The sequence below is a fragment of the Cupressus sempervirens genome, chromosome 6 (assembly GCF_028749045.1).
Source record: "Cupressus sempervirens isolate cs-2001-9-10 chromosome 6, ASM2874904v1, whole genome shotgun sequence".
NCBI lineage: Eukaryota > Viridiplantae > Streptophyta > Pinopsida > Cupressales > Cupressaceae > Cupressus > Cupressus sempervirens.
Genome location: NC_143123.1, coordinates 228,547,968 through 228,574,370, shown reverse-complemented (window position 1 = coordinate 228,574,370; position 26,403 = coordinate 228,547,968). Strand labels below are relative to the sequence as shown.

At 36.0% G+C, this 26,403-nt stretch overlaps 1 protein-coding gene across 3 annotated transcripts in view; it reads right to left on the bottom strand.

Moving 5' to 3' along the window:
• Positions 1-3,885: 3,885 nt before the first annotated feature.
• Positions 3,886-26,403, bottom strand: part of LOC149552092 (uncharacterized) — a 95,104-nt gene continuing 72,586 nt past the window's right edge. For 2 of the 3 annotated variants that reach the window (XM_089787563.1, XM_089787561.1), the window contains 3 exons: positions 5,907-6,247; positions 5,727-5,800; positions 3,886-4,647 (listed from right to left, as the gene is read on the bottom strand). In XM_089787563.1, coding sequence (XP_089643689.1) covers positions 5,765-5,800; positions 5,907-6,247 — 377 coding nt within the window. In that variant the 3' untranslated portion in view covers positions 3,886-4,647; positions 5,727-5,764. The remainder of the gene's footprint in view (positions 4,648-5,726; positions 5,801-5,906; positions 6,248-26,403) is intronic. The other variant, XM_089787564.1, reaches the window with a different exon arrangement.

Below are 26,403 nucleotides of genomic sequence, written 5' to 3'. Positions count from 1 at the left end.
CAGTTTGCCTATCAATAGAGATTAGAACTATATGATCAGGCAGCATAATTTGTCTGGTATCCAGGTTGTAGTGATTTATGCATTCAACAATCAACTCAAGAGCCTAAACTGCCACCGGAAACCCAGTTGCCTCCACTAGCCCACTTCCTCGGAGCTTCTCGGTTATAGGAAGAATTGGCTCCAACCTCAACCTCCTTTGAAAATCTTGCATGTCATAGAAACGGAGCAAGGTATCTGTGAAACTTTGCAATGTGGATTTGGTCCCATTAAGTCCGTCAAACCTAACAAATCTGGTTGCCATTATATCTGAGGTAGAAGTGAATCGAAACTTTGAACTTGAAGGAAGTGCAAAGGATAGAATTTGCAAGTATAAGAGATTTGAAAACGTTGTGCAATTCAATAGCATAACAGTTCAAGAAAAAACAGTAATTTGAAACATTGTTATGTTTCCCTCTATATAGAAATCCTAATTCACCCGTTAATCTTCAAGATCCGCGCCACACGAACGAATTAAAGGATAAATCTGTTGGATTAGTAAATGCAGGAGTCCCTAACGGACATTCCAATGTCTTTTCATTGTTTCCGTTGGCCCAACGATAACTTTCCTTCCTTTCATATTTACCTTCTCGTTTTCCATTTAGTTCTGAAAAATTAAGAACAAAGTACTCCGTAAGGAAATCTCCACTTAGCCATATTTTGTCTAGTTTACCTTCCCAAGAGCGGTTAGATTGTTTCTATTAACATCTTGAGATGCCTCATGTGCAATTTGCGAAACCAATCTATTTTAAAAGTCACTTTCTCTGTGAATGCGAAAAATCGCCCTCATGGGTTGAAAATCCGACAAGGAGAAGGCAATCTTCAATTTTCTGCTCATGCTTTATTTACCTTCTAACTCTTGAGTTAACCTTTTCTCTAGGTTCAAAAAACCACAAAAGGACTGCGAAAGTCAAAAGAGGGACCACTTCTTTGCTTATTTCCTTCACAATTGCTTTCAGCAAAAAACGGACTTCATGGGTCGCAAACCCGCTGAGGAGAAGTCACCTTCAGGTTTTTCGCTTAAGGTGATCTTGAGCATCATGATGAATCCCAAGTGTTTCTCAAAGTACAATACTGCAATGAAAACAAAGATCTTTCATAAAACAACTTGTTGTCTTCTCATTTTGATCCATGATCTTCATTTGTTAACCGTTGCGAGGAATCACCTTCATGGGTTTAAAACCCACCGAGGATAAGACAATATTCAATTTTCGCAAGTGTCATTCTTTCATGGGAAAAAGTAAGACAAGTCGTGAACAAGTCCAGTTTTGCGAACAACTTCATGAAACGCAAGAATCTCCATCGAATTAGGTATTTAGCTACCCATATGACATCAAGGAGAAACCCACCCGATCGTGAAATGTGAGAGAAGGGAAAGATGGGAAATCCAATGGAGAATCTTTTCACCTAAGGAGGAAAGACTAGACTTAGACATACCTAGATCAAACTAAAACACAAAAACCTTCCACTTTTGAAAAATGGGTACAAGATGAGAAGTGGGGCAACATGCACATGCTTAATTGATTCACTTAAGGGAGTTTTACTTTATTAATTACACCAACATTTTTTACATGTGTAAATAGGTTGAAATTTTGAAATTTCACTTAAGTGATTTAAATTGAAACGTTAATGTACAACTCAACATCAAAAAAGAATATAAAGTGCAATTTAATAACTTAAATCAAGTTATAAATTAAAAGTCAAAAACTGAAACTAGATAATTTAAAAACATAACATAAAGTGATTTCAAGTCATATATTTCAAAAAGTGCAACATAACATAAAATTATAATGTCCAATATTTAAAATATGCAGTGGGTTTTCTAAACCTGCCTTACATATGCACAAACAACTTAATTACTTTTGACTAACAACTACGATTAAGCCCCAAGATATCTCGAAACGAGAGCATGATTGAAGCAAGAGAATGAAGGAAACAAAAAGACAAAAAAAATCCAAACAAACATCAAAACTTAATTATTTTTTACTAACAATTATGATTAAGCCCCAAAATATCTCGAAATGAGAGCATTGTCGAATCAAGAGATTGAAGGAAACAAAAAGACAAAAGCAATCCAAACAAACATCAAAACCACAAAAAGAACTTTGAAGGCCTCAAAAATCAAGTAACTTTTGACTAACAGCTATGATTAAGCTCAAAGATATCTTTAAATGAGAGCATGATCAAAGCAATAGATTGAAGGAAACAAAAAGACAAAAGTAATCCAAACAAACATCAAAAACAAAACAAAAACTTTGAACGCCTCAAATATCAAGTATAGACTAACAAACTGAAAAAACAAAAAGGACTTGATGAGAGCCTTCAGTAAAAAAACTCACTATATGGATTGGGGATGATTTTTTGATCAATCTTTGTCAATCTTATAATGAGTTGCCTTAGAGAAATATGAAAGTTAATTGGAAAAGTTTTGTATTTGTTGTCTCCATTTTATGATGACAAAATGAAGGACAACAGACATAAGCATAGTCAATAATATATTTCGAGCATCAATGATCAAGAGCATAATAAGAATGGGGTAAAGGCAACTAAACCTGGAAAGGAAATTTTGTTAAGTGAGAATTCTGCTAACTAAAAGTTTTCCATTGATATAAATTCCAACTCATTTGATAGTCAAACACTTGATTGATATGTATTTAAATAGCTTTTCAAAAAAACAAAAACAAAAAAGTCCACCTCTTCAATGAGTGATGCAGAGGGTCTAATATCCTAAGTTCTCCTCACTCAAAATGCTTCTCTCTCTACCCTAACCATCCAAAGGTTAGCTCTTATTGGATCTTCCCCCAATTACGATCTACAAGACCCTCACTATCAACTTCTCCTCCAAGGTATAGTTGATCTTTAGAAGATTCCAAAGTTTTTAGACTTAGCTAGTCCAACTAGTTCCCAAGTGCCTAGTCTTCTTCACCAGCTCCCCTCCTAGAATTCCAAACTTCTACTTAGGATCTTCCCATACATTTATTTAGATTCTTGACAGTCTTCTTGGCCCATCAAAGGTCATTCTTAATCCTTTTCCCCACTTCTTGACTCATTACCAATCCAATTGGTCTCAGTTTCACTAGGAGGCCTAATTGCCTAATTCCTAGTAGGTTTGATTTTCTTGTTTTGGCCTATTGCTCCCAAATTCTCCAAGTAGCTCCACACAAGACCTTGAAAGTCTTCAAAGTATCTATGAGCACTATCAAAATCCAATGTCCTAACTTTTGGATGCACCTGTAACCCTAAATTCCACCGGGCCCTAGTTTTAAGCCTATTAATTAGGCCTCTAGTCCAGTCAGCATAAGCAATTGACAAACTAATCTCCACACCTTGATTCAACTCCTTCGACCTCTGAATCCTTTTAGGAGGCTATCTACGACATCTAAAAATACCGCCAAGTCCTTCACACAGGGTCATGGATGCTCATACCAAATCACTATTATTCCTGTCCTGGCTCACGTGTGTTCAACAATTAGCCATAGGGCTTCCCATTTAATCTAGGAAATCCATTGCCACAACAAAAATGGGGAAAAAAAAACATATTTATAGACTCTAACCCTACATCCCCCATGGGTTCAATCAAATCCACCAGTGGGTTCTTAGGTTAAAGCCATTTCTAACTAAACAACTCTATAACTATCACTTACAAACGAGTGACCTTCCAGTTCTTTAACTCTACATACCAAGCACTTGAAAGCAAACTATCTATTGCAAATGAAAACTACTTGAAATCACTACATCCCCTTGGGGTCTAGTATCCTATGCCAATATGTATAGTCATACAATAGCTAGAAAACAATACAGTTTACAAAGATGTTGTCACAATCATCCATAGAGAAGTGCCAAAGATAATTGTTGCAATCCACAGCTTTATTAACCACCTCAAATCATTGAATCCATGCTTATGTCCCAAGCATGGGCAGTTACAACTGGTCTAACTACATTTTATCCATTTCTTGCAAAAGTTGCAAAAGTTGCTAGCAACTATTTGCATTATGAGCATTTTCACTCATTTTGTCAACTCGATGGGTGAGTTTGACTTCCATGACCCTGGATAGGATATGTAGGGTCCTAAAACACCCCTCAAACCCACATTACACTAAAATGGCAACTTCTCACTATTTAAAGTCAAAATGACCCTAAATCACCTAATGAGCACTATGGGCTCTTACAAACATGAAGTTGACTAACATTGCATCCAACCCATTGCATCTTATTCCAACACACACCCAAACACCTAATCCAACCCTAGAGCACATCAAAACATCAAATAGGGAGGTGCCCTGCACCAATGAGATACATCCCACTAGAAGCCAGTACAATGAACATTAAAATATATTTTGTTCATTAGCCATAGATAGAAACCTCAGCCAGGGAACAAGTTCCATTTTCTCTTGAAAAATCTTTACTGAACCTTATTACAATCATAATTACAAACATTATCAACATTAACTGTTTGTTTTCTACTGGCTTTTCAGGCAGAATCCTGTGAGCATAGTTGTTCATGAATCCCAAAAGCTACTGAAGCTGATGTAGGCTTCCTTTCAACAGTAAGAAAGGGCTCAAAAGTGCTAGGAGGTGTGCCATCTGATGTAAGTGAAAATGCCTCAAGACCTGCACCAAAGAACTCATTCAACACAGCTATTTTCCTGCAAGCTCAAAAGAATATAGAAACAACAATTTGCTGAAGTTTGTAACAATAATCAAGAATGCAATGGATTTCTCTTATATAATGGGTAAAACATGGATAACATCAGATTTATGCAATATCCTAAACTAAAGATAGATATCGACAATATATTTTAAATAAGATAAAAATATGATTTATTATATACTCTTTGACATTGGATGAAAGAAAACACATAACATCAGAGTTAATCCAATTTGTGAACATGGTGACTAAGCATATTTAGGGGTGATTATTAAAGAAACAGAAAGGTTGTTTGTGGCACAATGGAGGGTGGTATCACTTCATCTTAGAAGTGAGACCGGTAGGTGAAAGATTCCAAAGGAAGTATGAGCAGAGAGCTTGCATTTTCTGCAATAGGGGTGTGATGGAGACAGAATTATCATGGAATGCACAGCTTATGAAGATACCCGTACTCAGTATGAAAACAGTTACAAGGTTGACAACATGCACCATCTATTTGACAAAGATAAGATAAAGGAAACTGCTAGCTTTCTAGTCAAGATCCATTTAGGATCTGACATTAACAGGCATGTGAACATAATTTAAGACTTTATTCTTTGATCCCTAGACCGTTCAGTCTTGTGGATGTCATTCATTCTCTCTCTTCTTCTCATTGCTCTATTCTTCCTCTCTTCTGATCTTTCACTTCAGTTTCTGCTACTTGCTTTCATATTGAACTTTATTAACTTGGGTAAATCATAATTCACCGGTTTCTTTGTTTTCTCTTCCTCTAGTTTATATAGCTATTTACTAGCATTTTCCTGCATGCCCTTGGAGAACAACTTTCCTCGGCATCCTAAGATTAGTACCTGCAACCTTCATTATTTTTTACCAAACTATCCTGATGAGGGATCAGTGAGTGTGATGGGAAGGCAGTCAGACTTAAAATCAGATGTACGTTAAGAACCGAGGAGGAGGTTAGCCTCAAAGATTTGGCCTTACAGAATGTTGGATCACAGGTTTGAGCCAGCAAAGAAGATTGAATTAGGTTTATAATACATACCCTGAACTGTCCCATCCAGAAAGGTCACCTACAAACTATTAAGGTTTTCCTCCCTTTGCAAAGCTTCCTTCCAGCTGCTCAGATTTTAAAAAGTAATGGTTAGAATTACAGATCATATCCTACTATTATAACTTATGATCTGAATGAGCAAGGAGAAAAATGGTGGATTAGTTTACAAACCTTGTTGTCTTCAAATACAAGCTCAATATCAGAAATATCCTTTTCCATTTCAAGTATGGCCTTTACTTTGGGGATAACGTCCTCTGCCATCATTTCGGGCAAAGGCTTAGGTAGAGGTTTTGTGGCTGCAGCTACTTCTGCTTTTGATGGAACGGGTTTGTTAGATGTTGCATGTTCCTTGACCGCTGTTGGAGTGTTTTGAGCAGTGGTGATATCTTTCACTGTTTTGATTGTAGTGCTTTCCACTTTAGCATTTGCTTCTGGTTTGGAATCTTTCACTGGATCGACTGTAGTGCTTTCCATTTTAGCTTTAACTTTTGCTTCTGGTTGGGAATTGTTCACTGCAGAAGAGTACCAAGTGTGAAGATTAATTTCAACTCTTTGTTGTATTAAATAGGTACGAACAAAATACGAATAAATGAATCTTCAAGTGCTAGGCTGACATTCAATGTAAGTTTGACTTTGGTTTCCTCGGCCATATAAAGATTATAGGTGATGCCTTGGTAGGAGTTGATCGAGTTGTTTGTTATCCAGTCTTAAACTTCACATTTGATTTTTATAGGCTATAATTGAAATAAACTTCTGATTCCTATATAAAGAAAACCTTTACCATTCAGAAGGTCCAAGCTACAATCTAATCTAGTCCAATCTATAGTAATCATTAAGCGATAAGCATGAAACTAAAGAGCAGAAAATTTCAAGAAAATATTGGTTCATGCTTCTCATTTCTTATTATTATGTTTTGCCCTAGCACTCGCAGAACTACCAAAAAGAGCATTGCGTCACCAACTTTATGTGGAACTCCTTGAGAGGGTTTCATTGCTAAGGTAATCTTGTCATTTCAGCATTCATCATTGATTTAGCCTAGGCCCTATGTCCTCGGGACAGACACTATCTCATCATTGTTGTTGGTGTGGGAACACCAACACATGTTTTGACATATGCGAACCCCCTATACAAAAAAACAAGTTTCCCGCAACAGGATAGATGCAAATAGAAAAGTAAGCAGTGACAAGTGCCATTAGCCTTTGGATCACGAAAAAACCTGAGGTTGGGGTGCCCAACACCTGTCTTGCTAGTTTGACCCAAATGCTCCGACACGTGTGCAGAGGTTCCTAATTCCATTTCCAGCCATCCCTTGAGCCTCTGTCACCTTCAAACATAGGCTCCCAACACCTTTCTCCAGTACAATCAGCTCTAGATTCAATGTTAGGTTCCTCTTTGTATCTTATCTCATAGATGCTTTACTATTCTGTGTATTCACTCTAAATCTGTTGCATTCTATCAGATTTAGTCATTTTACCATTCCAAGCCTAGTTCATTTGCACGCACACAATCAACCCCAATCACATGCAGCCAACAGAAATGTGAGTCCAAGACGATGTAGCTCTTCCTTATAGACAGCAAGCCAAGAATTCTCACATCCCTAATGTTGTGTCAGAGAAGGATTTGATCCTAGGTTAATACACATGATAATCTAGGATCACTTGTACTATATTATAATGGCTCAAGGAAAAAAAGTTATCTCAAATAACCTATTACCAATAGATAGAAAAATGAAGGCCATAGCCTAGAGCACAACGGTAAGTTGTCAACCTTTCATTTGGGAAGTCTTGGGTTCAAGCCTACTCAAGCTTAACAAATAATAATAATTAATCTCAACAAATAACTAAGTTACCAGATTCTCTCTAGATGTTATAGGTTTATTCCTCATAGTATCATTCTTGCAGAGTTCGGTGCTCATCCATTCAGTCTTGCGGCCATTTTTTATTTGGTTTGGCTCCTCCATCGTCTCCGTGGCTTTGCGGATCATCCTGGTGATCGTGATCGGTACTCCTATCTAGCTTTTTGTTCATCTATATCTACTGCGAGCACTGAGTCTGGTTCTCGCGCACGTTGTTGGTATGCACAGGCCTCTTCTATGCTCAGTTCGATTGGGATTGATATTGACCGCCTCCCTCCGTTTCAGTTCTCGCTGGATGCCCCGATTCATCTCCTCCCATCTTGGTAGGAGTTGAATGAGCATGTCAGACTTGACATCTACAAACAGTACATTGCCACTACCTGGGTTAACCCTCCTGGCAGGTTACGCCCATAGATTTCCTTTTACGCGAAGCACCTTTTAGAGATGTTTGATAGTATTATTGTTTGTCATAGCTACCTTTCCCGGAGATAGTCTCATGCTCTACATATCTCTTTGGGATCTTACAGAGTTGGGTCTCACCATCTTCGGGTCTAGACTGACCATCATATTGACAGTGGAGAGCAGATTTGCAGGCTTTGCACTCCGAGTGAGGTGGAGACTAAGACACACTTCATTTTCCATTGCCCTATTTATTATGAGATCAGAGGGAGATTTTTCTTCTTGTTTTGGGATTGCTTCTCTTTATGATTTCTTCAACTACTATGATCAGCACTATCTTGCGCTTTATCTTCAAGAGACCACTATGCTCCGTAACAGCATGATCCAGTCACTACTTCCGCATCGACACTCATCTACTCAGCTCATTACTGCCTTTTTCACACCATTATCTCTTTTACGTGGGGTGAAAAGGCCTTCTAGCTCTACTAGATCTACCAGGCATTCCAGATGTGTCAAGTCCTAGACTGGCTACAAAATCGGCGACACTCCTCTACTAGTGGCCACATACAGGGCACGGCCTTTACTCATCGACATACATATCATTCAGTGACTGACTTATTTTCGCCTAGAAAGGACTCCTAGTCTCTTTCTTCGCCTCTTTTCTAGTTCTTTGATGCTTTATCTTGTTGTTGTTGTTGCATTTCTTTTCCCGGACACCTTTGTGTGCTCCTACTGTTGTCAGCCTCATTATTGTAATTATTCGGTCCCATAGACCCTTTGTTGGTCTTTTGTTGGACATTAATATCATTATCTTATCTTATCTAGCAACCCTCAAAGTCTGGTTCAATTCTGTACAAAGTCTGGTCCTTGTCAAACTCTCTCCGAATTCTCTTGCAGCACTACGAATTTGATGCAAATTCTGTCAGAGGAACCCAGGCAGAATTTGCAGTGAATTTTGAAGAATTTGCTATCTAGATCTGGGCTGAATTTGGTCTGGGAACATTTTTTTTGGACTTTTTAAAAGTGTTTTTTTGTCCTCCCAACCCTATTGTGACCACTAAAAAGACCAAAAAAGATGTTTGTCATTTATTCAATTGTGTATGAAAATGAAAACTTGCTTATAAAGGAAATCCAAATTGACGATAGGTGACATCTAAATTGATGGTTATAGAGAAATGTCTTTAAAAAGATATGATATCTTTGAATCCGGGACTTCAAATTTTTGTCTCTACTTTCGATACAGCCTGGTTAGAAATGCTCTAACCAATAAACAATTAAAATTCAGATAACTGCACTTATCTTTTGACAATTCCTTTCATTCTCAAACTGTCCCCTTGATATGGAAATATTTTCCATGCATGTGACCAAGCAAGTGTATCAAGTTGTATGTATGGCTAAATCATGCAATTAATGTTTTATTGAACTGAAACATAGATTTGGTGGTGTATTTTACTATGTTTCTTTACTATTAGCATATTCAAGTATGGATTTTTTTTTGTTGCGTATATATACACGCACATACATATTTTTTAAAAACATATGTTTTTGTATGGATGAACCCAAAACGAATCCGAACCCAAGCCAAAAAAAAATTTAGGTGAATTTCGAACCCAAATCTTGAACCCGAATGCGTACCAGAATCTGAACCAGCAACTTAGATAAATAATAATAACTAATCACGGCTTCAGCCTATTACCCATTAAAAAAAATAGATAGAAAAAATAAACAAACTACTATGTTTTGTCAATTCTGGACTAGAAATTTATTTTTTATGACCATCAATAACAATAGAATTTATAAAGAAATATTACTGAAATAGTAACAATCTTTAACCTGAACTATTGCTCAAAATCGTTCTGAAACAAAGATTACGGAGTTTATGGTTGTCAACCACAAAGCAATTGCAGATAGAGGTAGTATTATAGGTACAACAACTTAATTAGATCGGTATGATGAGTTAGAGACCTAGCACTATGATGAATATGCTACAGGGAATTGCTTTACACCCTCTAATTGTTGATGATGTGATAGGTTGAGGCACTCCAATTGTCCTGATGGGCAAGATTAATGAATTCGCACCTTGTGAGAGGTGTCAACCCTACACAATGTTCTCTAAAACCGCTAAATACTACAATTCAGGATCTCATGTATATGGTAGATTCCTTAGGTCCATCACTTATGTGTTTCTAACATCTAATCGCAATCCTTCAAGCTATGCTTCGTTGGGTGGCAAGGAACTTCCATACCTAGTAAATTGTATTGCCTTCAACATTCACAGTTCTTTCCAATCTACCAATTCAGTGATCTTCAAATAAAGCTCCCGAACAATGTGGTCATGGCTAAAAGGTATAAGTCACTCGTAATTAATGGTGCTTGTACACTTGACAAATGAGGAGCCGCACAGAAATCGGAAAGAAAATCACTGAGAAATGGAAAAGTACCATGATCTCTATATAACTCCCAAATGTGAGTCCAAAGAGCATGAGGGCACTTAAAATGAATGACTCCAAAAGATCACCATCTATATAATCAAAGATAACTCCAAAGAAATTACCCCTATAGACTTTCTAGATAATATTGTGATGAGATGAGCTAGGAAAAGGAACGAGATTATACAAATACAGCAATAACTGAAGCTCATTAAGATGGGTGCTATGAAACCGCTCCATTACCTGTAGTTCCCCCTCAAAGGAAACCCCATTTTAAGTAAAGTGAATTGTTCGAAGACCAACTGAAAGATAACCATCACATTATAAGGGAAGTGTCCAAAAAGATAAAATAGCGAATGAGGCTAAAAAGGGCATAAAACCTGATTTGCTACAAAAAAAAATGTGGGCCCACAAGGGAACAATTGATAATGAGTTGGCAGTACACGCACCAAGTTGACAAGCACACTACACCAACATCCAACAAGTCACCTGCTAAGCACCACAAACTGCGACAGAAATACACCAGAAGCATCCTGACTATCACTCCAGTCCACAAACAGTAGCAAGTAATATGTATGTGTTACCAATCAATAAATGAATCTGCCCTTCAATAAAGCTCCTGCCAAAGGATAGGTAGGACGCTATACCAGCATCTGTCCAAGTTTCATTGAACCCACCAATCCAAATGTGAAGCCAGAAATAAGAATCAACATTTCAGTAGCGCTTAATAATGCAAATCTCTCACATTCAACAAAAATAAACTAGCCTAAGATCACACCTGGCAATAATTTTAATTCACAAAATAGGCCAATCAAGGTGCCAGGAAAAGTGAAGGCCCAATAATGCACTATGAATTGTAGAAGGAAATAACAGTGCAAGCCAAAAAAAGTTGATGCACCAACATGATAATAAGGACTCCTTGATTTTGAAAAATCAACAACACCGAAAAAAGAAAATACTGCACTGGGATAGAATCGAACTTGAACCCACCACAAACTGATGCTTCTGCCAATCTGCAGAGGCTCAGATAAAGCCAAAACAAGTACACACCTGCACTAGTTGGGATCTCAATGAAGGCTGGGGAAGGGTCTCAAAGGGAAGAGCTACAAATCAAACGGCTCTGAAACCATGTTGGAGCAATGCTCTCAATTTAGGATTATGAATGCAAGAAGTTCCACAGAGAGAGAAAGAGGGAGAGAATTAACTAAGAGATAAGCCGAGATGAGATGTTAAAAAATGTACATAAGCTCTATGCACCAATGAGGTGTGAGGTTAGATAGAACCATCCAACGCAGTTTACAAAATGCACAAGTAAGAAAACAATAATAGACTCTACCTGCTCATCTAGAAATGCATAATCATGCTATGTGCATGTGTAGACATAAGCTGCAAGCACCATAAATGCGTGAAAACCTATATACTCTTTAACACAAGGAACCTCCTTATATACATGTTAGAATTTTAAATTGGGGTGGTTGACAACATGAAAATGAGGTTTATCATTGGTGCGGACCCAAGGAAAGTCGATATTCTATTTGTTTATTTATTTATAAAATCAATAATATTCATATATAAATAGATTATTATTGTATTGGTGTTTGTAAACACTTTCATGAGATTAAATAATATACTCATGCTCGAGGAAGGACTAGGAGATAATAGCTAAGGCATGTGCCAATTTTTGGTACTTCAATAGCCTCCCTTTCAATGTTGTGAGCAGTCCTTACTGGAGAATTTGATAACTACATTGGCAGTAGCAAATAAGGCTACAAGGCACTTTCTCGGAAAGACTTAAATGGGAGTTTGCTCACATATACAATTGAAGAGGCAGAGTTAGTAGTGGAAGAACAAAAGAAAAAATGGCACAAGTATGGGTGCACTATTCTTTCAGGTGGGTGAGATGCTGAAAGAACCACACCATCAACAACTTTCTGCTTGCTTCAAATGGTAAGGTTATTTTTTCAAAAATCATTGGATGTCTCTAATAAAGTGAAAAATACAGAAACATTGAGTTTAATGTTGGAAAAGCTTGCCATAGAAGCGGGCATAATGAATTCAATTCAAATCATAACTAACCAAGCAACAACATGTGTGGCAGCTGAAAGACTGCTTGAAGAGAGGCATCGGTCCCTCTTTTTGACCTCTTGTGCAGCAATTTTCCTTGACCTTCTTTTGAGGACATAAACAAAATTGATTGTAGATGAAGTGTGAAAAAATTGTTTGCTATCACTCGTGTTCTTAATTCAATAAGAGATCCAACCAAAGGGAAAGAGTTGGTGTGACTGAGTGTCATGAGGTTTGCAAAGCTTTTCCTAACATTGAAAAGAATTATCTGTTTGTTGACTTCCTTGAATTAGACGTTTGTGAGTTGAGCATGGCCAGACACATCATATTTAATGAGGCCTTAAGGAGAGAGGGTTACAAGCATAATATTTTGATAGTCCTTTTGCACAAAGAGCTACAATGACCATGAAGGTAACCTCAGAACTTCAATTCTAAATTCATTTTCAATATTTTATTTTTCAGTTTTAGTCATTCATTGAAAATATGTAACTTCAATTTTTTTTAATTTGTAAATTGTTGGTGTCAGAGCTTCATTGTTTGGTAGATGGGGATCAAAACCCAATGTGGGTCTATTTATAAGGCCCTAGATAGGGACAAATTGTCCATTTGAAATTATTTCAAGAGGAATAACCTTATATTTGATCCCATTTAGGAGGTCATTGAGCAAAAGCTAGAACAATTAAAGGTTAGCCCTCTAAATTTTGCGCCAACCTCGTAGAGCATCTAGATGCAACCACAATTAGAGTTTGTTTGAAAACATCCACACAAAGAAGAGAGAAAATTTGTTTGAGGACATTCACACAAAGAGGAGTTAAAAAAATAAGTTAGAAACATGTCGATGACCTTGTATTTATGAAATACAACCTTCAACATCTAATAAATTTTGCGCCAACCTCGTAGAGCATCTAGATGCAACCACAATTAGAGTTTGTTTGAAAACATCCACACAAAGAAGAGAGAAAATTTGTTTGAGGACATTCACACAAAGAGGAGTTAAAAAAATAAGTCAGAAACATGTCAATGACCTTGTCTTTATGAAATACAACCTTCAACATCTAACAAGATGGGTTGAAGCCAAATTAAAGAGGTACATTGATTTGGATGACATCAATACTTATAGAAATTGAGCATAGCAAGATAAGGAGCTCCTATTGTTTACTAAAGATGGCATTCTTGATTTGAGAGTCAAGAAATGGAGGATGTGGGTGCACCAAAATGAGCTATAGATTGGATGGCATGATGAGGCAAAGGGGTAATCATTGCCATCTACTAGCAAAATGAAGGTCAAGCCAAAGCCACAAGCACAGCCTTCTATGCTGAGTGAAGAGTTCAAAAAACTCCGAAGATTAGAACCTCAAACTCTTCACAAGTTTTTGCTAGATTGGAGAAGAGGAAGACGTAAAATATTGTGTTTAGTAATATATAAATTATGAATTATGCTGATAATGTTCATAGGCTATCCAAATGTTAAGATAGAAATAAGAATCAACAATTTAGTAGCACTTAATAATGCAAATCTCTCACATTCAACAAAATTAAACTAGCCTAAGATCACACCTGGCAATTACAGTATAGGGCTAGTTAATCGCGGAATTATGTTGATGATGCTCAAAGGCAATCAACATAAATTGATATTAGTTGTCAGTTTTCTATTGTATGAAGATTTCACTTCATAATGCTATTTTCTACTCAAATTACAATTTATTTTGTATTGTTCGTGGTTTCAGTTGATGAATTTCATAATTAAATTTTGCAAGAAATAAGTTCCTAAAAAAATTAACTCTTTAATTTGTCAAATTTTCATTGAGTCAAATTCTGGACCTATTGAGCTTTTGGTGGTCAAAGCTAACAACTATGCATCTGAGATGCACATTGGGTGGAAGATTTAAGTGTCTTTGCAAACCTAAACTTGGGCAAAGTCAATCATGAATATTATAAACTAGTCAAAAGTGTGCCAATAAAAAAAACGAAATAGTCAAATCATTCAAGTTGCATCCCAAAATCACACATGACATCTTTAGACTAGGAGAAAATCACAAGAGCATCAGCCAAGGTGGAGTTTTGTTTCACTCAACCACCTCTGTACAGGGCAAAGAAAATTGCAGCTTAGCCACTTGATTTAAGCAGCTTGGTTCACCCCTTTTCCTTCGCTATGTTAACAATTCTAGTTCAAATCCTAGTTCAGCTTTGTTAATCATTTTCTGGATCTGGTAGAGAATTAGATTTGCAAATCAGTTAATGGATCTGTAAAAATAAGGTGGGGTTTGAGTTGTTTTCCGTTCATCTATACAAAAAAATTATATAAACATCATAACTATACATTTGTCATCTAAAGCCATGAATATTAGAGCCGATATACAATATTAACAAAGTTAATGAAAAATATTATACTAATATAATAGTCTTAGTAATAATTAATATAAAAATAAAACTACTGATAAAGTTAGTATTAGTCTATTTTAATTTTCAATAACTTTAATAAAACAGGATTTAAATGGAAGTGCCATGATTGTACATGGTTGTACAAGGATAGGCAATTGGTTCCAAACCGAAGCTCATGGAAATCCCTAATGAATATGCACGTTTCAAAGCTCAGTAGGATATAGATACAGGATATCACTCCCCACCCAAATTTACCCTTGAACAACTACACTATGATAAGGTTGTAAGAAGCAGAAAGCATTGAATGAGAGAAAACAAAGTTCAAACCACTTTTAAACACAAAATTTTGTTGATAAAGCGAGGTTGGCCCAAATTTAGGCAAAACCAAGTCAGCCCTTATCTGAAAAGCTTTAATTTTTGAAATTGAACATTTACATTCATTTAACAAGTTAAAAATCAAAAAAATTAAAATCTCTAACCGTTATGGACTGTCAGAGTAGGAAGGGTTTCTAAAGGCATTCAGGTCTGAACTACGATGGAGGGAATCATTCCAAGTGCTTATTTAAAAGAAGGAAAAAGGCAAATAAAGGATATTAATGGAAGGATAATGACAAAGCGCAGCTAGCAAGATGGATGAAGTTTACCAAGTTTGGAGAAAATGGTAATCGGAGGAACCAAATTCAGTCAATGGTGGTCCCTGCTGCAAAACATTTTGTTTCAACACAGTTGGGTGGAAAGGTGGACTTCAGCACAATAGCAAAAAAGCTAGGGTGGCCGAAAATGGTATACAATCGGGGGGAGACAAAAAAGGTAAACCCTACACAAATTCATTGCAACACTATCTCTTTACTAATCAATGAGAAGGAATGGAAAGAGTCGTTAAATTTATTCAGAGGACATGCTTTTTTAATAAAATAGAGAGGTGAATAGTTGATCTATAGAAAGATAAAGGCATGGTTTGAAAAACAACGGGGTGATTTGCAGTCTAAAAGCCCTTATAAATGGGTTTTATTAGTCACAGTTTCAAATGAACAAGATAGAGAGTTGATCTTGAATAGTGGTACTTATATGCTTGATGGGTTAGGGTTTTACATGAAGAGATGGGAGCCAAATTTTGATCCCCAAAAGGAGTAGATCAAAGAATTTCCTATTTGAATCAGGTTAAGAAATCTCCCAAAGGAATACTGGCACAATGAAACTTTGAAGCTTATCGGAGATAAGTTAGGATCCTTAGTAAAATCTATGGAAGAGAGATAGCGTAAACTTCCATATGTTTCCTAGAATTTGTATCCAATGGCAATCTTATCATGCACGGCACGATACAATGGAGATTTAAATGGATAAAGAGAGATGGAGACAATCCTTATCAATACAAGAGGAGCTCAAAATATTCTCGAAATGTTTGCAAGAAGATCATGAGGTTGATGCATGTAAAGGTGATAGGAAAGGAAAAGAGATTATGCAAGACTTAAAGGTGGATAGGGTGATCCATCTTTCAGAAAAAAGATATGGGAGAGAACAGATGAACAAAGTGAAGAGGTTGGCGGCTTCAGCTCAATAGGAAGAAGTCCTTTTCGGGAAGTAGTTGCAAGATAATGAGCAGATAGAGGATCAGAAGGGGGTTATTGACTTTCTGTTTGAACGGGAGAATGATCATCTAAGATTGGCAATGATGGAGTCTGGAGACGATGTGAAGGGGAATTTGTCTGCTGAGGTTGAAGATGTTTGTGTAATAGCGAGGAGTAAACATTCTTTACAGGATCAAGAGCATCCACAATATGGGAATAGTGGCTCTCTGTTAAGGGAGACTATTCTGAATAAGCACATAGGCAAAGACTTGGAGGGGGCGAGGATAGTAAGTTAAATAATGGGATTCCATAGATGGTAGAGAACTTAAGGGATAATGAAGATAGAAATCGGAATAATAGAATGGAAAAACCCAGGGATGAAAAAGGAGAACAATTTGTTTGCACGTAGAGGAATGTTTTGGTTGTAAAACCTGTGAGGGCAGTCAGTTTATCCTCATGGAAAGACAGAGGATCTTTTACGGATATCCAAAAATCTCTGATTTGAAATGTGGATGGTTCCTTTGAGGGTGTAAGGGATTCAAGTAGTAATATGGATGATTCTGACACAAAATTTCATTTAGAAGAGGAGTAGGAGGAAGGAGATTTTTTGGGCCTAGAGGTGTGTAAAAGGATTTCCAAAAAAAGGTCTTTAGATCAGACTAAAGCAAAGGACATCAAGGTAAAGATTGGAGAGAAGAAATGGGGATGCAATTCCAAGCAAGTTCTACTGGTTTTAGCAGAAACTGCTTCAGGCTAAGGCAAGTTGAGATAGGGAAAAGGCCATGCATTTTCTCGGCAACGATGAGGGTGCTTAGTAGAATGTCAAGGGTTGCAATGCCCTTGACAAAATCCGCTTGATCAAAAGATGTTCTGATCAAGTGAGACCATATTTAGCTTTATTTCAGGAGACTAAAATAAAAGAACATGATTTTGATTGGTTTGGCAGATGTTTCAATAGATGGAAGTGTTTTATGATGGAAGCTAACAGGCCTTGTAATGTACCTGCTTCTAGGTTGAGTGATGAAGGTTAAACCTGTAACAATTGTTAGTAGATGATAAAGATAAATGTAAACATATATTAATATGAAATCAACTATTTACTAAACCTGCAATAGATGTTAGTAGGAAACATGGTAAATAATTATTAAATCATTAATTGCTAATCCCTTAGTAAACCCCACCTACCCCTTAGATGGAAATCTCGTCAAATTTACAAACCCCTTTGATGAGAATAGCTCTCGATCAGGCAACCATGATATGGACAGTGTCTTTCTAAGGCCTTTGGGATCTCTATTAATGAGCGACTCATTAACAATAATAACTTGGTAGAGATCCCAACTCTAACCAAGCCTTTGATCTCTAGCATATGCATATGATTAACCACTACAATATATATATATATATATAGTCTCCAAGAGATTCTCTACAAATCTCTCTTTGAGATTCCTCTTTGGAATCCTGACATTCATTTCTCAGTGCCCTCTAATCTTTGAGTTCTCTCCAAGAGAACTCAACATCCAAAAATAGATGTCCTCTACCAAGGATCCACTTGGTCTCTATGAGAACTATAAGTTTTCATCTCAGGCATGATTAATAATTCTAAAATGGTGATTGCTCTACCATATATTTAATACAAATATCAAAATGAGACATACCCCTTGTTGTTTTAACTCTGCAACATATTCTATTGTTGCTTTAATTCTGTAACTATATTCTCTTACCACTTTAATTCACTATATTTTCTTTCACTGTTTTGCTCTTCTTAACTTATCCCTCCTTTCTCTCAAATCAAATATGGAACTTATTATTTATTTTTATTATTGATTTCTGATTATTTTATTTGGTTTGATTCTTGTGAGACTCTACGCATCACTCTTATTGATTACTTTCTATCGTTGTGCTCTTTCCTCTTTGTTACAATAAACATCCTTTGCCACGTCACACTAGCTTTGTTCCTTTAGACAGTTATTTATCCTCTATCCGCAACTAATGTTTATTGTTGGTCCATCGATTCCAACCTTTTCCTATTGTTATCCCTATCTTCTACAAAGAAAATATATTTACTTTCCTTGATCTTGACTCCAGTTTCTCTGGCACGTCATTGATGTGTCCAGTATTTGTGTTTCAAAGTTCTCATGCTTCAATATTTATTATGTGTTGTCATTGATTATCTTTTTTGTTCTTGTCCACTATCTTCTTGTCTTTTCTTGCTCCTAAGCCCCACTCATATATATATGAGTGGGCGATGTGTAAGGTAGTGACCATGGGTCGTCGACTAAGGTCACGACCCTTGATGGCGGCATTGGTCAAGTTACCAATGGTTGTTGTCTCTCTTTAATAATTGTATTTATAATTTCTATTTCCTATATTCTTTTACTATAGTATAGTTAATTCAACTATTAGGTGGCTGTAAATATCTTAGATATGTTAACATTGTAGCTTAAGTCAGATTGGTTTGATCAACGAGGTAAACTTTTCTAAGACTATTGTTTCTATTCACAAGGAGACCTTTGTTGGTTCTGTAAGATCAATTTGTACTTCTACAAAAACTTGAAAAGGTTTGTGGAAAACAATATGTTTGTATTTTATGTTTTCTTATTAATGCAGATTTTTAACATACAACTATTATGAATTCCTAATTTATCTAGATATGTAAATAAATTGTAAAAGAGATAAGGTAATAAGAATTGTAAGCAAATTGCGTGGAAACAAAATCCTAAATCGACATAAGCCACAACAGCAACATGCCTGCGAATTAAACCTTCGATTTGTGTAAAAGAAACCAACGAAATCTAGAGCACCGCAACCAACTTCACAAATGCAATTGTCGATAGAACTTAGTAAGACGGTAAGATGTTTCACAGTTCATCAAATCATGCAACCACTTCAAATGTGTGTGCACGACACAAATTGCTATGAATGTACTGTAGAATTTCCCTTCTCCGATTCATCACTATAGAGATATTATGCAGCTATTTGTGACGAACTCCAAAAAACTAATGATAGCACAAGCATTCAACACAATATGACAATTGACTCCATCGTCGTAGATGAAATTAATTCACAAAATTGCACATTTCAACAAGAATCACTCCTCATATATGTAATTTTCAGAGCTAGGGTTTTACCGATGCAAAAAGTATGCAAAACTATGCAATTCTATTTAATTGTGTACAAAACTACCCCCTAACATGTTGCTAAGTAGGTTTACACTTCTATTTTTCATTATATTAATTGTGAATGGACCTTTACATGGCGTGGAAACTCAAAAATAATAAGAGGAGGAATATATAAAAATATACACATATACATTTGAGTTATATTAACATTATCTAATGTTCATTAATCAGTGATTACTGATTAGTATTGGTCAATCTTAATAAATCTGATTGGATCGACTATTGTAAATTTTGTATTGAATAATTATCCACAAATCGGTTTTGCCTTAATTATAATAAGTCAATTGTATGTTTGAGACAGTAATTACCACATGAGAAGCGACATCATTAGTATTGTTTTATTGTTATGAATTGGTGGCCGCAAATGAATGGACATGTTATTGACCATACAAATCTCAAAGGCATTAAGAAAGATTGTTACTGTTGCTAATATATTGCACACCTAAGTGATCTCATTGATTTACAACCTATCAAGCATGAGTATACCATCTTATGATCACTGGTAGACATCTAAACCGGTCAAGTCATGTGTTGAGATGAGGACTCAGCAAGGTAGTGAGTCATCATCAGCATGATGAGTCACCGTTGCAATGACACAACAAAGAAGACGTGGTCTAAACCGAAAAGTAGTTGAAGCTCTGACAAAATGGCAGAAAGAAGAAAGGACAAATGGGCTATGGCTAGACCTAGCATAGATTGGCAGGGCTACCAATCTAGACCCTATGACATTGGTGTCATAGGTTCTTCATGAACAACTCAAACATGCGACTCAAATTGTTTTGAGTGGGATGTTTTAGGGTTTCGACACCCATAGAAGGAAGAATGCATATATTGTCAAAAAAAATCACTCTTGAAATGTGTATGAAAAAAAAGGAATGTGACACTGAAGAGAAAAGATCGAACATAGGAGAGATGTTTTGCAGATACAGAACAATTAGCCAACACAAACTGATGCACTATAGAGAAGGCAACACAGATAAGGAATGCAGTGATATAGCAAACATCATAAAGAGCGCCATCAAGGCAAGAGAAGATCATAATATCTTCTTGGTACACTTTGGAGATCTATCAGGTAAGGTGTACCATACAGTTTACATCAATATTGGATTGCTTTCTAGTCATTGTAATCATTGTGTAAGCTATAAACACTTCAGTAGCAAGCATATTGTAAATTCTCTAACAAGGTGCCTCTTAGGAGTGCTCAAATCCTTTAACAAGGTAGCCATAATAGGATGTTGTGATCCTAACCGGTTGCAGACATCTTAACCGGATGTGTTCTCAAAAGGAACAAGTTGTAGCTCTCAACCAAGCAACATTTTATCTATAGTAAAAGGCTAGTATATCCCCACCATGGTTTTCATCCTCTTGCCAATGGTTTCCACATATAAACCTGTATGCCACTTGATGTATGCTCCTGTATGTGAGATTGTATGGTTTAACCAACTGCATTTATCGTTGTGTTATTAGCTAAGAAGTTATTATCAGTCTTATTAGAAAAGTTTATGAATTAACCAGTGAAATTGTGCATACTGATTCGCCCCCCCGATACCGACTGGGACAAACAATTGGTATTAGAGCCAAGACCCTAGTAACAACAAGCTTGACAGCTTGAGGGAAGATCAGATAATGGCCATGAAATACAAGAAGCAACTTTAGGAAGCTCTTGATACTATTGAAGATCTGAAAGAAAAGAGAATCACCGACAAAGAGAAAGAAACTCAGTGAGAGCCATGAAATCATTGAGCAAATGGAAGAGCACATGGGAACACATGGACTAAAGGAAACCATCACATATCTCATTACTGACAATGAGAAGCTAAGCAAATCTATCTCACAACTGAAGAAAGAATTAGAGCAGACATCAGAAAAGCTCAATCAAGCACAAAAGGAGAAAGGTAATATTGCAAAGGCAATAGAGAAAGCCATGAATGCTCTAAGGGGAGTACTAGAAACAAAGAGAACAGATGAAGAGGATGCAAGTTAAAAGGATGAGCAAATCCACAAATTGACTGAGTAACTAAAGAGCACCAATGAAAGAAATGAGAAGCTAAAAAAGTTCAATGACAGCTCAAGAAAGATAGATGAGCAACTCAAGGCTCGGAGAAAGACCAAGAGCACAACTGGTCTTGGCTACGATGGCATTAGCAAGACCAATGAAGGCAAGTCTTATCGAACCAAGGACCAGAACAAACAAAGAGAAATGAAACATTGTCAAAACGTAAGAAACCTAAGAAACCAACTTGTCATTGTTGTGGTAAAAGAGGTCACACTTCTAATGTATGTTGACATAAATAAGTCGCACCCATGACTAAGAATACCTATTATGAGTATTGCAACTTATGCCACCAGTATGGCCACTCTGCTCATAAGTGTAGATCTCATCCAAATGAGAAAAGATTTGATGGATACTATTACTTTTGTAACAAGTACATACACAAGGCTGAAGTTTGTAGATCGAAAGAAAGGTCAATCCAACTATCCCAGAAAACATCAATTTTTGGCAGGAAGAACAAATTCACCACACTGATATGCTCAACCTATGAGAATAGAGGACATACTTCATAACACTACAAACTAATAATTGTCCCAAGGAACCATTCAGGACCTTGGAAGGGAATAGGCATGACCTGTTACTACTATGGCAAGATAGGTCACCTTGCCATAGAATGCAGATCAAAGAATGGATTTGAGATGTGAAACCCTAATGGCAAAGGAAAGAACAAGATAGTGGAAAAATAGGAAGTCAGAAAGGACATCAACAAAATCTAGACCAAGAAGACTGATAATGCTGTAATAGCAAAGCCTGAAGAAGTTGAAAGCTCACCAGTTGAAGGTGAGACTTTGAAGGTGAATAAAGCTAATACAAGCTTAAAGGAGTTGTTAGACAGAATGGAAAAGCAAGGAGTACCTCTAACAAGACAGGAGTGTGTAGGAATTATGACCAAGTTAGTAGTAGGTAAGCATTGTGTTTACCATTGTAAATTAACGTTAACCTAATGTTATTTATTGAAAGCTATAAATAGGCTAATAAAGAGCCATTTCCCACTTTGCAAACTCGAATTCTTGAGTTGTGCATTTGTAAAAACATTAATCTATCATTTGCGTGCCATTTTATGAGTGGAGAAAGTTCTAACCTAAAGGTGCAGATGCAAAAGTGAAGAAATGTAATCAGTGACAATTGATACAGTATAAGCCACTACTCAACAGTCATAAACCATCATGGTACAAAGAATCCATTAAATTGAATTGGTTAGTACCAAGAAATTTGATGAACCTAATTATACGGTCACTTCACTGAAGGGAGACGTAGCAAACTAGACTAGAGAATAGTCTTTGCCACCTACCAATGTACTGCTCACCAAAGATAAGAGTCATACTTGAAAGTAAACATTTAGGAGTTGGGAGTCAAAAAATTAAATAGGTATTTCCTAATTTCCTTGATAATGAGAGAATGAAAAAGGAACAGAGACATCTAATTAACACTACACTACATCGTGTAATGGACATTCCTGATTTTTTCCAGGATGATTGGGTAAAACTTGTGCTAAGAAGAGTACATGGTGAATATATGTGGCTAGACAAGCATTATAGGATCACCAAAGAAGTCATCTAGAGGGTAACTAGATTCAACGGCTCTAGGACAAAGCTAACATTAGGGAAGGTTCCGCTCAACAAATCTGTAAAAGTCACCAGAGCAAGGAAGGATAGACAAGCTGTCATTGATGACATTCTAGCCTCAGAAATGAAGTTTGCAGCAATGGTGATGGCCTACAGAATCTATTACTCCAATAGGGAGAATCGCATACCTAATAGCGCAACATACGGCGCGGAGCACATCATCCACAAAAATGCCCCACTCAACCTAAGTGGCTGGTTACACAAACAATTAATGATAAACCCGTTGAAGACCAAAGAAAACTACAACATTCATCCATTCAAGTATTGAGCTATTCTGCTATGTCTATATTTCTATTTTAAGAGAATTTCCTAGACTAGGATCAATCAATTGGTCAAAGGAAGCACCGGTCATTGAACAAGTCTGCAACATGTATATGCGAATAAGAGACAAAAGAGATGATCTATTTAGGTCATACTTCAACAAAATCCAAAAGGATATGCAAAGAAGGGAAAGGATACCCTTTACCCTAGTGGAAGAATACAAAAATGAATTATGATTTCTAGCATTCATGGATTAGTGCATGATGCAAGGTGTAGAGCCTAGGATACACTAGCTAACAGCATTCTAGTATGAGATGACGAAAGAAGCTAAACCTTCTATTCAGATGCTATTGTCAATACTTGTAGACCAAAAGTTACCAAAGTGCAACACAAGCAAAATGAGGAGCTCAGTCATCAGATTGAAGAAGGATAAAGAACAAGCGAGGAAGGATGCAAGAAAGGCTAGTAAGAAGAAAGGAGAAAAGGGAGCACAAACTAGAACGAGCAAGAAAGTCACCATGGAAAAAGTAACGGGACTCACTAGTGAAGGAACACCAAGCCCACTAAGACAGGCAAATATAGAAATTAACATTGATTAAGGTCGAGGGTCGTCCTCACTTAAAACTGAGATGATCACGAAGGACACTAGTAGACAAGCGGCCAAGACTACACAACCAGCGAAAATAGAGACAACCAAGAGAAAGAAGAATGGAGAAGAGGCAAAGAAGCAACCATCTCCAACCCTCAGGAAATCAAACTCATCTACTAGAGAATCATCATCAAGGACATCCAAACCAGCAAAGAAAGGTAAGAACTTACCTCCTCCACTTTCAATTGAAGAAATTTTAAAAGATATAGAACAATGGAAATTACAACACAATAAGGTATAGATATCCACGCATAAGTAGGGAAGATCCAAACAGTGTTATTAGCGTATCAACCTTAAATGAACTACCAACAAAGGTGAAGGATGAACTACCAAAGGAATTAGTGCATATCATACTGAAATGATGGCAAGATGGAGTTGCAAAACTCAAAGGAATTCTCAATGATGCACTAACCAAGGTTAGGCCAGAATATGCCCCATCAGAAAGAAAGACACATGTGGAAGCCTACATCGAAGAATTTGCTGCTCAAGAGAACATTGCACCAATTGTTCTAACAGAGATAATGAGGCAATTGAACAAACAATAAGGTGTTGGAAAACAATAGCAGAACAAATGTAAATGATCTGCACACAAAAATAGTGAGAGCAAACCAAAGCTCAAACCCAGATTGATCCAAAAGGTAAAGGCATTCAGCTCGAAGAAAAGAAAAAGAAAATCAAACCTATTGGATCCAACAGAGAAGATGAACAAGTGCAATATATAGAGCTTTCACTAGTAGAATTTTAGCAAATAAATGACTACATGACTAAGAAAATTAGTCACAAGACTAAAAAATTTAGTCAAGTGACTAAATGTGATCAAATTCTAGTAATATTTTTCAATTTATAAGCATAAGTGACTTTAAAAAATGACTAATTTGATCATCAAATAAAATACATGGTTAGACAAAGATAAGTAACTAAATAAATGATCAAATAAATGACTAAACAATTGGTCACTAATATTTTAGTCACCTAAACAAATGAGTTAATGAATTATCAATGAATTTTTATAATATTCATATATTCTAACAAATGCTACTTAGTTTTTATAATATTCAAGTATAAATGACTATTACTCATATATTAGTTTTTCTTTCAAATTTGATCATAATGCATAGAACTTAAGCCCCCTAATGGGAACCCAACCTAAGGAGACCATTTGACCACCTAAGTTTCTTGGCATAAAAAAGAACCCATTGCACTCAATAATAAATTAAAAAAGATACCAACTAATGAAAAACTCAAAAAGACACCAACTAACGATAAAATAAAAAAGACACCAATTGATAATGAACTCATAAAGATATCAATCAATGACAAACTGTCTAAAAAATGATGTATAAGTCCTCTCAACTATTGCAAAAGAACAAAAAAAAGAAAAATTCTATTTTCTATTAATTAATATTTACCAATTGATTTTTACAACACATCAATTGGTAAATGATAATTACAATATGCTAATATAAAATATAATTTTATCATGTTCTATGTTTTTAAAATAATATATAAAATTTAATTTATAATGCATCAATTGATAAATAATAATTGCAATATGATAATGTAAAATATATTTTTATCATTTTCTATGTTTACTGAATAATATATAAAAACTAATTAATAAATATAAATCTTAATTAGACAATAGACTATTATACAACAAACTTTGAACGAGAAACATAATACTAACACGATAAAAGAAAAACCCATGTCAAAAAAAATTGTGATTGAAGGTAAAAAAATAACATAATACATCAATAATAAATATTACTAGCACTTTCCAATAGGAATATATGTTGTCTATAAATTTATGTAGTATTTGTGACTAACTTGTCATACTGGGTTGATTTTAGTCATGAGTATCTCTTCCACTTCGGAACCAACACTTGTTCACCTAGGTCCATGTCGTTCATTGACAAGAATAAATGTATCACTTTCTTGTTGGAGTACCTCCTACAAGTAAGATTAGAGCTTGATGAATGTAGATAACATTCTTTATATATTGTGCATATTTGTAATCTTTTAGAGTTTATTGGTTGTCAAAATCTATCTACACCTTATTTTGATGTCTACAAAGGTCCATGTTGTTCAAGTAAGATTAAAGCTTGATGACTGCAAAAGAGTGTTTGCATAACATTCTTTACATACTATGCATATTTGTAAGTTTGTCAAGGAGGTTATTGGTTGTCAAAATCTATCTACACCTT